The sequence below is a fragment of the Macrobrachium nipponense genome, chromosome 2 (assembly GCF_015104395.2).
Source record: "Macrobrachium nipponense isolate FS-2020 chromosome 2, ASM1510439v2, whole genome shotgun sequence".
NCBI classification, from domain to species: Eukaryota; Metazoa; Arthropoda; class Malacostraca; order Decapoda; family Palaemonidae; genus Macrobrachium; species Macrobrachium nipponense.
Genome location: NC_087201.1, coordinates 31,202,700 through 31,216,596, shown reverse-complemented (window position 1 = coordinate 31,216,596; position 13,897 = coordinate 31,202,700). Strand labels below are relative to the sequence as shown.

The following is a 13,897-nucleotide window of genomic DNA, read 5'->3' as shown; positions in this document are numbered from 1 at the left end:
CAAGACCTGGGTATACTGGAGCAGCTTGCTGGGTTGTCAGATTCGGGCGTGACACTACTTTGTTAGGGCGTAATGCCATGTGTACAGGCTAGGGCAAAATGTGATTTGATGGGCCATGCCAGCCTATGTTTACATATACAGGATTTATACAGTCAGTCCCCGGTTATCAGCAGGGGTTCCATTCCGATGGCCTGAGATAAGCAAAAACTGCAATAACTAAAAATTGGCGATTTTTGGCGCCTATAATTGGATTTTGGTGATGGTGTGTCTGTTAGGTATGTATCGGTGCCACAACTCTATTATCAGCATCGATAATTGGAAATCTGCGTATTATGGTGCCAAAAAACGCAGATTTTCTGCACGAGACAAGCCCCATACAACCGCATCGCCGATAACCAAATCCACAGATAACCGGGGACTGCCTATACTCAGTTTTCAGGAGTCGCTGGAAATGTCCTTTCTGACATCTGACAGAACTGTGGTAATCTCCTTTGGTCCTTTCATCTCTGCCATTAATCTTTGCAAGGACCTGGAAAAGTCATTGAACGCCAGCAGAGAAGGTTATGGAAAGAAAGGATACATAGAGGTGCTAAATTGGATTAAGAGAGTTGAGTTGGTAGCGGAGATGCAGGGGTGGGACACTGCAACAAAGAAGGACAGGGTGAGAGTTCAGGTCAGATGGACTAGGGCTGATCCCTTTTAATGACTCATGAAATTAGTCTAGGGACCAAAACACAATGGCGTACGGAGGTGGAAGGTCGTTATCACCTTAAGGTCGGTGTCTTCAAGACGTTAAGGAAACAATAGAATAAAAGCCAAGTCAAAAGTATTACATGTATCTCAAAAACATCACATCAACAAGGTTTTGCTTTTTTAAGATTTTTACATGAAGCAGTTACTTTTTTTCTTTCAATTTCCCGTATGTTTTTTAATTCTCCCTCATGTTTCAGAATTTTCCCTCGTGATTTGGAATAAGAAAAGAGAAAAAAACAAGTTTCAGAAGGATGCTTATAGCAATGGCTTGGCATTATACTCATTAAAAAAGCTAACAGAATATTTGGATCAATAAATGAAACCAAAACAATTGCCAGCAGTAGAATTTCCCCCATCTTTGGATTTTTGCCTATACCCTTGAACAGCATAACCTACATACAGTAAAATTTGTAAGACATAGAGGTACACATTACTCTTTGGGCTGCTTTTTGATATTAGGTCATATCACCTTAGGTTGAGGTTAGGTTAAGGGGATGTTATGTTGCAGTATATCCTTGCCCAAATAGCTTTTTTGGTGTATTTTTGGTCAGTGACTTGTAGAAGCAGTTTGCACAGCTCCTCTGCCCGTTACCTAAACAGTAACATGGTGAAAGTAAAGTGTATACGAAAGCCAAAGTGCAGAGGCCACAGCAAAGCCCAAGTATCATCAAATATTATGTCATGAAGTTCAGTGTTACTAATGTAGAAGGGATCCTGGAGCTGGTATAGAGAATGGTGTTGGCTAATTAATGAAGTCCATTTTATCCGAGTTTGAATCCAATTCAGGAATTTATGATATTCTTATATAAATATAACAAGTATTGTTTTTGTGGAACTTAAAGGAACACTTAAGAGTTCTTTGTTGTACGAATAGCAGACTTGTGCCTATAGTGAATGTTGATCTATTGAGGGCTGTTACTTGAAATTATTACAGTACTGCAGTTGTTTTTCTCATTTTATAACTTTATTACAGGCAAATGAAGGTTTTACCAAGCTATTTGGGATTGATTATTCCGCAAAGGCCATAGACTTAGCAAAGGCGATTGCACTGGATAAGGATGTTTCTGCAGTTTATGAGGTAAGGGACAGTGTTTTGAAGTGAAACATTGTATATAGCAAATAGGTGAATAGTAATAAGTAACGTTTTCTTCATAACAATAGATTGGATATTGATATGGAAGATGAATTTGAGTAAGTGATATACTAATCCATTTGATTTAATGAAAGTGATATTTTCTTGAGTACATGAACTTCCATTCATTTGATAAGGCTCATCTGTTAATGATTTGAATGTATCTCATGTGTAAAGAGCACCAAGAGCTTTTATGAAGTGCAAAGAGAATATTAAATCACTGATAAGTAAGATTAGCCCGATAATAAACAGTACAGGCATTTGTTGCATTTAGAAGACCTTTGCTACTTGATGCAGTAGAGAAGGGGTGCTTAAAAAGATTGAAGGGAGTTTTTAAAGGTACGTATGCCTATAAAATGGTAGTATTCCTTGGTGGAGTATACTACATACATCATATCACACGGTAAAATGTGTAAAGGTCAGAGACTTTAATGATTCTTCACAGCTTGTAAAATATGTAAAATATGTAAAATATCCATGATTTATGAGAAATCCTAATTCCTGTTCCACACTAAATTTCCTAATTGTAAATGCTTTCCTTATAATGAAATTTGGTATGTACAGTAAGTACTAATAAGTATAATAATCCTGCCAGCAGCAAAGCCACTATGGAGCAGTTTCTTGACAAAAAAGCTGGCAGGTAAATCTACAAAGTTATGATCAGATGACTCCAAGGTTATTGATTTTTTTATACTAAATGAAAACGCAGAAATGTTAAATAAGAACTGTGGTAACAGTATTGTAACTTATAAGCATACAAAATATTTGCTCATTTGATAAGTACCTTCCTATAAAAGGCCTCTGAAGAAGATAAATTAACCATCATGTAGAGGAACATGCTGTATATTATTAAGAACTTGGAAATACTTTAAATACAAATATTTACACAACAGAGAACAAGACATCTATAAAGAATTCATTCCAGTGAATGTGCTTGGATAGCTTCCAACTAGCAAATGTAGTAATGATCCATCTTCTGTTACCTCTAGCTGCATTTCTATCGTTCTTATTTCTCCGGTTTGCTTAGAATCTGAGATTACATAACTGACTTTGGTTGGTTACTTGGAATTAACCCTTAAACGCCGAGCTGGTATTTCCAAAAGTGTCTCCCGTATGCCGGCGGGGTTCGGGAGTGAGCACCGAAGCCGAAAAAAAGTTTTTTTCAAAAAATCACAGCACACTTAGTTTTCAAGATTAAGAGTTCATTTTTGGCTCCTTTTTTTGTCATTGCCTGAAGTTTAGTATGCAACCATCAGAAATGAAAAAAAATATCATTATCATATATAAATATTGGAATATATGACAGCATGAAAAAAATGTCATATATAGTTGTATACAAATCGTGCTGTGAGCAAAATGGTTGAAGCTAATGAGTTAAATTTTTTTTCGTTGTATTGTACACTAAATTTCAATGATTTTGGTATATAACTAATTGTAAAACGATCAAAGCAACAGAGAGAAAATATTATCACAATATGATGCATGACGTAAAATTTTTTTTTTTCAAAAATGCACCATAAATCGAAATATTGTGCTAGAGACTTCCATTTGTTGCAAAATGAAGATAAATGATTGAATACTTTTAGAATGTAAGAGTTTTAGCTTACAATTGCGTTTCTACCATTTCGGTTGAGTCAAAGTTGACAGAAGGTTGAAAATTTGGCACTTATCATGATTTATATGGAAATATTTCAAAACTGATAAGAGGTACAACCATGGGTTGTTTTTTGTTGTATTCTACATGAAATTGTGCACATTTTCATATGTAAAACTCTGTAACGGCTAATATAAAACGGTGCAAAAATTATGACAAAGTGACAAAAGAATTTCCGAGATGTGACGCTGATGCTTTTTAGTGCGAGAAGAAAGAAATTCGCGTATGCGTGCAAGGGTAACGCTCGTAAACAAAACAACAGCTTGATCCGTGAACTCCCAGCATCCCTCGAGGCATGTGATTCAAAATTTTTTGCCAAGTAGGCCTATAACTATTTTCCCGGGAATATTTAAAAAAAACTTTTTTTGAGTCAGCGTATTTTACGTCAATTAAGCACACGACAGACAATTTTAGTCGACGTAAAATATGTCCAATAGGCGTTTAAGGGTTAACTTGTATTGTAGAGGACTGAGAGCTATGCTTGTTCCTATACTGCAGAATTCAGTATTTTCATGAATATTGTTCCGGGATACTAATAAATATCTTACTTGAATTATATTAAAACTGCCCATTTCATAATATGTAACCGATTTCATTTTTGATATTACGTGTAAACTAGTCATTTCATATTTATCTGATATCCTTTTTTTGTATATACCTGCACTTTATAACTGTATGTAATTGTTTGAATTTTAAACTATTGTTGTTTACACTTCCTTACTGCTGTTACAGTTATATTTTTTATTGTTTTTCAGCAAGTTGATTTGGTAGCAGGTAACAAGACAGAAGGATTGCTTAACAGAACTTATGATGTTGTTCATGATAAGGGAACTTATGATGCCGTTTCTCTTAATCCAGAAGACCCTGCGAACAAAAGATTAGCATACATAAAAGGGGTTCATTGTCTTATTGATGATAGTGGGCTGTTTATCATTACTTCTTGCAACTGGACAAAAGAAGAGTTGGAAAAACAGTTTCAGAATTGTAAGTAAAAAATACTTCCGATTTATTGATAGCTTTTCTATTTGAATTTTATATTCTTTTTGTTAATGAAAAACTCACTATTCCGCATAGTATACCCCTTTTTTTTACTGTAGTTTTATTATAAGTCTTTTGAAATATAGTTTTATTATAAGTTTTATGAAGATCAGGGTTACAGTATAAGGAAAGTGCAAAGGCTCTCACATGGATCTGGTGGCAGCTTGTGTTCAAGATGTCATGGTTTTTTTCAGATTTGGAGTTTAGATTGCATATTTATCATTTATTTTATTCTTATAAGTATTTAACAGAAAGTCAGGTTTCTGGGGAAATGTCTGCCCAGTATTTGGTGGCAATTTGCAGCATTTTTGTCGTGATGATAGTTTTCTTTATATGACAAGATATATATAGTCATGCCCTCTCTTGAGACTGGTTCAAGCAGGGTACTTGTACTTTGGTAATTTTTAGTTTGCACATTAGGTTGCTGGTTCAGTTTTAATTATGACAAAAAAACAACAGGAAGACCTTAGCCATTTAGACAGTCCAAATAAAAGGGACATAACTTTATGGAAGAGAGAAAGAGTAATATATTCATCATTCTCCTAAGGTTCGTGGTGAGGACAAGAAAAAATATTTTAACCAAGCTTTATGAAACTATTTGAGAATGTTAATAGTACCAGAAAAGGGTACTCTTTGATGGTTACCTTTCATTGATGAAGAGTATCATGGGCTAGACAGACTCGTGACTATTCTGTGTAGGTTTACCAAAAACAAGAAAGGGAAGAAAAGCATTGGAGTTTAACACAGAAAGATAAACAGAAAGAGAATTTTGTGTTTGACAAGACAAGTTAACTTTTAGCATCGGGTCTAAAGAGAGGCTAAAATACAGGTACCAAACTGCTGTCTGAGGATTACTGAAGCTTTGAGTAATCTAAGTAAACTGGTGAAGTGGCTGCATGATTGATGATATGAATTGTTCTATGTTGAGAAGTAACCTTTCTTTAAATTCATTAACACTAACAAAAAAAGTGACCGTAGAAAAGTAAGAATGAGCCTTTCATGTTGTAAATAGAAAAGAGTATTTAGGAAGAAGGCTAAATAAGTTTTCTTTAATGTCATATAAAAAATGAAAAGATAATATCAAGGACCCCAAAAATGAGAGCTATGATTTACAAAAGTTCAATTATCAAAGTTATTGTTAGTGAATCTACAGCAGTCACTTGCACTTCCCAGAGGCACTACAGATGTTATGTATCAAGGCAGAATAGAATTACCCACAGGAAATATTCCTCCTTCCAATAAACCAAGGGCCGTTCAAGGAGGCCTCACGACGAAAACTTTTCTCGAGCAGGTAGGAATTTACCAAACATCAGAAGTTCGTATAAATGACCTTGATTGCTCACATTGACAATACTGAATTGATACTAGATAAGAAAGGTGTCCCCAAGAACTCGACCACCACAACACTTAGTAAGTTATTCTGCTTCCACTTAGTCAGTGAATTAAGCTGAAACAACAAGACCTCAACCTTTCCATGAATCTGACAATGGAGGCATTTATTCAACAGTGTACAAGTAAATTAAGGTGACGCCAACCAATCCAGTGTAAGCCTCACCCCTGTTGTAATTTTGTTTAAATGCCATTGAGGTAAAGTTTTAGACCTTTTGGGTTGTCTTAAATTATATGAATGTAAATTAATGGTAAAAATTTGAACTAGTGAAGGTTGAAGTTCAATGCATACAATTGAAGGGACCTGCATGGCCAAAAATTCATAGAGTAGTTGGGTTCAAAGTATGTAGTACCTAAAGCTCATCACACAGAATAGCCAAAAATCCATATAGTAGTTGGGGTCAAAGTAGTGCCTAAAGCTCACCACACAAAGTCCACTGCAAGCAGCACTACCCCATGAGATGTGTAAGCATTGCTCACATTTAAATACTGGTAGATGGAAGCGTATGTATTACTTTTTCCAGCAAGTTAAATAGAGAAAATAGTCAACATTTTGTCTTGGTAGTATAATAGACGAGATAGAGAAAATGGTTGAAATTATGCTTTTAAAGCATAAAACTTAAGTTACATGATCTGTATTCAGATTTACTTACAATTTCAGAGCCGATAGACAAAGAACACTGAGCTCTCATATGAGGAATTGAGATTTGCTCTTAAGAAGAAGCCCATAATCAAAGGAAATAGCCATGTTGCCAGAAAATATAGGAAGTAATAATTAAAGTCTTGGGACATAAGGATCAGTCTTTAAACCCCCCAAAAGTTGACAGAACACAAATGATGAGGATGTTATTTCCACCGGTGGCCATAGTACGTATTAGGGTGATATCTGTGGATAGCACAGAGAATGTGGAAAGCCATTGAAAAAGACTGTAGGTAGTTCACATTCTCTGAAACAAATACAATAGCCTCCTTTCAGTAGAAACCAGTTTGTTTTTCGTTTCTGTATCATGAATGTGGTTGCCATCATAAATACAACAATTTAGGAGATTCAGGATGACCCACTAAAGTACATAGCAGTATTTTTCCTCCAAAGTAGTGCCCAGGCAACAGGAGGTTGGAGACCAGATAGAAACTTGAGCCTGCTTGATGAATATGTAAGGCATGGTCCCATTAAATTGCTGAGATCCATCTATGAGGAGAGGCTTCATGGGATCAGAGCGCCTCAGTGGCGTGGTTGATATGGTGTTGGCGTCCCACCTCGGTGGTCGCCGGTTCAATTCTCGGCCATTCCATTGAGGAGCGAGAGATGTGTATTTCTGATGATAGAACTTCACTCTCGACGTGATTCGGAAGTCACGTGAAGCCGTTGGTCCCGTTGCTGAATAACTACTGGTTCCATGCAACGTAAAAGCACCATACAAACAAACAAACAAACAACAATTCATGGGATCAGTGAACCCAATAGATGCTGACTGTAATGCTAGACATGTAGGAATACAGAGTTCTTAAAGTTCATGTGTAAGAAAGTAACTAATAATATGTATATGAAATTTGAAATTATAATAATCATAATAGCAATAATAATAGTTGTAATGCATTTTTCAATACCATTTTCATTATTTCGTTGTTAAGTAGTGAAGAAGAGTAGTGATGGAGTGAGAGGTGGTCTATTCAGGATGTTTATGAAAAATGTGCTTAGCTAATCAAAACGTTTGCATCAGGTGCTGATGATGCTGGACTGTTGTCAGTTTGCCAAATAACAGCCTAACATTTATTTTTATCCAAGGATATTGATTTGTTGGCCAGCAATTATTTTAACCAACAGCTATGGAAATAAGGGTTCTTAGAAAAATGGTGACAGCAAGATTATTACCCTTCTCCGTGGGAGACTCCTTTGCACTCTAACAAAATGTTTAGATACAAATGTTGGAAACATTGACCAAGGATCAACAAGATGTATCTCTTCAACACCTAAAGTAATAAAGAGATGGGTATTGTGCACTTTCACAGGATATGTCTTGACTGGAAGACATGGTTTGATAAAGACTTGAAGGTACATTGAATGATATGTGGAATTGTAACCATCAAAGCAGACTAGGAATCAAATCTTTGCTGGTCACAGTGGTTGTTATTCCTGTTTTGAGGTTGACACATCTGTTGGTAAGTTGCATCTTTCATGGATCACAAAAATTTCTTACACTCTAACTGAAGGATAAGGTTAACAGTCAATAATTGTACTTGGATCTAGTTTTGGGAATTTATTTGTTAAGCATAAAAATCACTAGAATCCAATCACACAAGAAATTTACTGAACAGCTGCAGCAGATTGAGACTCAGATGATTTATTTAATTTTATTTCATAAGTCAGTCAGCCCTGCGATATTCATGAAATTCAAGTATAGTCATATTAAGTATTTTTATACCTAAATTAGCAGAGGGTTTTCAGGTATTTGTAGATCAGTATGGGGGGAAAGATGATTTCCCTGATGTTGGTGGTCTTGTCATTGATTATACAGATACAGATATCTTTCATTGTATCCAAGGGTGGCAAATAATTGTGAAAATATAATGTAATAACCTCCACTGTTAAACTAGTTAGCCTGGAGAATGGATCTTATGAGCAGCTAGGTGGACTATGTAGATTAACTATTCCCATGCCCTCCCTTCTGATAATTCTGTTCAATAAGGCTGTGTCATTCACTAGACTGAAACTGATATAATGTATTATGTAGTGCCATGAAATGTTTTCTTACTTTTTGGGTCTACTGACAGATTCGTTTAAAACCCTTTATGACCCAAGCTCCTGTATCACCCCCATTTGAGATATTTTCACACCCCTCAAGTACTCAAACTTTTCTGATAGAGATCATCAAAAAGTTCTTATGATACAATGCTTTTCTCGAGTTACAGCAAAATAAGGTGTTAAACCTTGAATGAGGAATAAGCATAACCATCCAGGTGGATTGTTGCATCAGGTGGAGTTGATGTCCCCACACTGTCAGAATTTCTATGATTACAGATTCCTTTGTTTTGCTTGTGGAAGATATGTGTGCCATGTTGTTAGGAATACAGTTAACTTTGGTGAAGAGTAGAGTAAAATGGTTTTGAGTCTCAGGGAGTTATTGGACTTAGTAGATCCCCTAATGCACTGTAAGAATGAGCCAAAATGATGCAATGTTTAAGTGTAAAAGTTAAACTGGCATAAATCAGTGGAATCATGATGCAGTGTGTAAAATATTAAACCAACTACGTATTCAGAAGGATCCATGCTGGGGACAAGCTTGTATTTGTACAGGGTACAAGTGTGTACACAGGAACTTGCTTGAGGTGTGCATTAACTGGTCTGAAAGGAAATGGTTTTGTGTGAATTTCTGTGGCTGTATGGTACTCATCTTGTTAAAAGAGAAAGTGCTCATTGCCTTCATAGTCAGTTAATAAAGATTTCGTTGAGCGTATGCAATCAAGGATTTGTAAGTTAAAAAGTTACCTCTTCTGTATATTTCATAAACAGATGGAGTAATCTAATGATGTTATTTGAACATTTACTTAATTATCTAAATTTGCTATTTGCTATCTGTCTCTCTAAAAAAAGAGAGGTTGCCCCTCTCTGGAGTCTGTTCTGTTAATGCCACTAATGTATATTATGTATTAATAAGGACAGAATAATTGCATGACTTGTACCATCATGGAGGAGGGATTTGGACATTTGTGCAGATTCAGATTGTTTTGTAGGACAGGTAAAAAGTCTGACAACCACAATGCCAGTGCCATAAGCATCAAGATTTTCCCTGGCAAGTATACTTCTAGGTTCTATTACCTTAAGGAGTTAACTTTCAGAAGTGTCGCAAATGCCTCAGAGTTGAGCTTGTACCTCTTTAGTCCAATAAAGATTCAGGTGCAATCTGCCGACAGAATAGAGGATTTTTGTTTTGGTCAAATGTGCAAAAGTGTTAGGTCTAAGATTATCAAAATTTCAAGGTGGGGCACATCCCATTCTGCCTCTTTAGTGTACAATATCTACTAATAGTGAAGTTAATCAGGCTCCCTGCACTATCGCTTCAGTGGAATTGAGTGATATATTGGACAGTATGAGCATTTTAGTGGCACCTCTAAAACAAGCAGCTCAAGTGACTTTTTCACACCAACTGATAAGATAGTTATGACTGATCCAGTGGCTACTTTTAAGACCAGTAGAAAAATGTATTACTCTTGCTATGCATAAACCTGTATGCAATGCCCTGTAACTTTCACCTTCACCCAAGAGATTCTAGAGGTAATTGAAACTGTACCATCTAATTCCATGCATACAATGAGCAACTATTACTTGCCTTAAAGTAAAAAACTCAACTTTGCTGGTATGAAGGATTAATGGTATTCCATGGCTGCAGGCATAGAGCATGACCTGTAGTTATCCCATTCTCAAGACTTGTTGCAGTCGCACATGTGGTTTTAAGAGATTCCATAGGTAGTGGAAGTTGTGCTTCTACTTCCATGAATGAGTGAGCAACTAAGTATGATCTTGCTCCTGATACTTGGGTAAAAGTTGGAAACCAGCTTTGCTGATTTGGAGGAGTGGCATGACTTGGAGGTTGTGCTGGTGAAACCATGCCCAGCTCAGAAATGCAATGCAATAGCATCATGACCAGGGTGGAAGTCACTTGATCTTTCCAAGATCAAGTTCAGCATCCTGGGTAGGAAATACTAAGAGAATATTCTTCAACGAAGGAGAGGCAGACTCAGATATTATTAGTAGCTTCATTCAGTGATAAGAGTATTTCTATTGCTCCTGTCCAAAAATGTTTTGGTGTACGTTTCTTTGGGAGAGCGAAATTAAGTCAATTTTACACGATGCTAAGAGTAAGGTGAGAAGACTTTGAACTGTGACTTGTGGCATATCCTGTCCCAAGCACAGGTTTTATGCTTTGAGACTGGAAAGCTTCTTGTTATGTAAAGAGTCTCATGCAGGTTTGCTAAATTATTTAGCAATGGCAGAGGTAGCCAACTGGTAGTTGCAAGTTTATTTAGAACCTTTTTAGTCAATGGTTATGTTACTAATAGAAGAAGAAAAATCACCCTTTCATCTCCTGAAGGTACAAAGAACATTTTGAAGTTTTGGAAGATTTTTCAGCACCTAAGAGAAAATCTTCACAGTATCTTTGGAGTGGGTTAAAATTTTAATGAATGGAGATGGAAAATTTCCAGACAGTTCAAGAAGAGGATTAATTGTAGAAGACTCTTAATTGCATCTGTGAAGAGATAGTGCTGGAAAGATAACCAAAACCTGCTCTCTACAATGGAGCATAGAGCAACTATCAAAGCAGAAAAGGGATACTATTTAGACTTTGAATTACCCATGACTGTTGCAATAGAGTAATTTAAGATCTTCTGGGGGTAATCCCATCACAACACCTTTTATTTTTTCTCTTCCAGATGTAAGACTAGGGTGATAATGCAAATGGCTTAATTGTGTTACTCCTGGTGAGCAAACATCCTTTGGTATAGGGGCACTTAAGAAGTGACCCTGCTACAATTCTTCTTAGACGTAATCCAAGCAGTGTGCATTATATGGGGAGGTTTTGGAAGGAAATGTTAGTGGTTGCCAACTGACAGAAATGGATGTTGAGGCCACAAACAAGCATTTGGAGAAAGCTGTACAGGTCCTTCCTATTATAGTGAAAGATAGAGAGACAAGTACTACTGTAGTAGCTTCATTAAGAAAGCCTGTGAAATCTTTATATGAAAGAGCTCATATTTTGTAGTGATTAACACCTTGAAGAAGAGATATTCTGTTTTAAGGGGACTTCCTTGATCATGAAGAGTTTTGGATTCTGGGAGTCTCAGAAAAGCTGATGTAATGCATTGACATTTCTTTCCAGTCTCTCTCTCTTTTTTTTTTTTTTTTTTTTTTTTTTTTTTTTTTTTTTTTTCTTTTAAAGAAATCAAGAAAGAAACTGGATGCCATAATTCTTTGATTGTGACATTCTGCTGGAAGCAGGGATGGTAGGGGAGCTTAAAATTCCCCCATGTCCTTGCATTCCATGGGTAGGCAGTCCTATAGATCTGAAACTCCAGTCAGGACATCCTGTCCCAATATTTTGACTAGGTTGGTGAAACTAGGTTAGGGTGGTTTTCTTACCCAGCAGAGAGAGTAGGAAGCCTAATCCAAAGTCTTCTTCGGGGGCTACAAAGGCATAGATTAGATGGTTTCCCATTATGTTCTCTGTGGGAACTCGTTTGATGCTCTGGCAAGAATTGAGCACATACTTGTGGTTAGTACAAAACTTGAAGGAAGGTTATTGATTACCATATTTGGAGAAAAGCTCCCCCAGGACACCTGAATCTATGTATAGTTTGAGATGTAAATGGAGAACTCAATGAAGTTTCTGGTTCTGGACATGGATTTGAGGTCAGTGATGGAAAAAGGGACTAGTATAGAGAAGATAACAGATACCTCACTAAGTTTTTACAGCTAAAGGTATTTCAATAACCTGACTTTGTTTAAACAGCCATATGTTCTATTCTGAGTGTATGAAATGTGAGAAATACTATACCATGCTTGTGGTAAAAGGGTAAGTGAATAATTTGTATATTCTGGTGGGAATTAAAGGCATACTTACAAGTTATATTAATAAGAATACTGTCCAACCCATGACCCATTGTTAGTACTATAATTCTTGAATTTCCTCCCCTGCCAACTCCACATATCTCAGGAGAAGATCAGACAACACAGAGAGGGCTTGTTTCTATGGTAAAGGAGTATTGGAACTTGAAAGTCTTATTATACTAGGTGGAAGTCGTTTTGAATTCTGGTGTGTGTCTGGAGAGCTTTATTCTGCAGGAATAGGCTGCTGGAAAGTCATGCATTTGTACAAGCAATCACTTTTGTTCTTTAAAAGCTGTATAAATATAATGCATTGCTCAATAGCTGCCAGATATAATTATCATACTCAGGTTAAATAGAGAGCACACCATCTTCAGTATGGCAGGGCATTTACACCAACAAAATTCATTTAGACATCTAGATAGTGCAGTATACATTGCAGGTACAAAATTGCTTTCCATGTATTTCACCTTCCTTTTGAATTATCAGTAATTTATCAATTCTATTTTTCTGTTTCGTTCTTTCACAGATTTCATTGTTGATCATGTGATTCCAACGCCATCTTTCATGTTTGGAGGGAAGGTCGGGTCTCAGGTAACTTGCCTTGTCTTTAGAAAAGTGAAGAATTGATGATTGGTTGTTATAGGTAATAAATTTTAGTAGACTTTTGTATGTTATTACATCCTCAGTAATGGGCGAGTTTTATGTTGTTTCAGGACACCCTCAGTAATCATGTACAATACAGTATGTATTCGTTTACATTCATGTGCCATTCTTTTATTAGTCAGACAAGAGAAGGTAATTTAATTAAGCATGACTCAGGATACTACTTTAGTATTTTTCAGTCACCTTTACCTTTTTAGGTGTAATGTTGTCAACAGTTCTCTTAACTTTCCCATCCCAAGGTGTTTACCTTGAAAAAGATAATTATTTCAGCACTTACTAATAACTATTTTCAATTTTCTCCTATCCTTCATGTAGCAGGTACTCACCAGTTTCTCTCAAATTGCCAGCTTTGCAAGGTGTACCTATCTGTGATTCGTTAATATTTTGATAATCCTGACAATTACCTGTAATACAGTGTTTGCTTAAATCTAGTTTGTGATTTCAGTGTTCTTAGTACATATAAATTAATTATATTTTGTTATTTGTTATATTTGTCTGGGAAATTTTTTAAAGTACTACAGTATTGCCCCTAACTAGTTCATGAAAGTTAGTTCTTGTGAGCACTAACCACTTTCTTTTCCATTTTTCTTTCTTGTACTAGCAAAGAGAAGGTGAATTGTATTTTATGTCTTTATTTTGTTTTGAGAGATTTTTGTAACTTTCA

At 36.1% G+C, this 13,897-nt stretch overlaps 1 protein-coding gene across 1 annotated transcript in view; it reads left to right on the top strand.

The window, feature by feature from the left end:
* Positions 1–13,232, top strand: part of LOC135220507 (EEF1A lysine methyltransferase 2-like) — a 45,945-nt gene extending 32,713 nt beyond the window's left edge. The window contains exons 3-5 of the mRNA XM_064257653.1: positions 1,727–1,831; positions 4,295–4,523; positions 13,097–13,232. Coding sequence (XP_064113723.1) covers positions 1,727–1,831; positions 4,295–4,523; positions 13,097–13,197 — 435 coding nt within the window. The 3' untranslated portion in view covers positions 13,198–13,232. The remainder of the gene's footprint in view (positions 1–1,726; positions 1,832–4,294; positions 4,524–13,096) is intronic.
* The last annotated feature ends 665 nt before the right edge of the window (positions 13,233–13,897 follow it).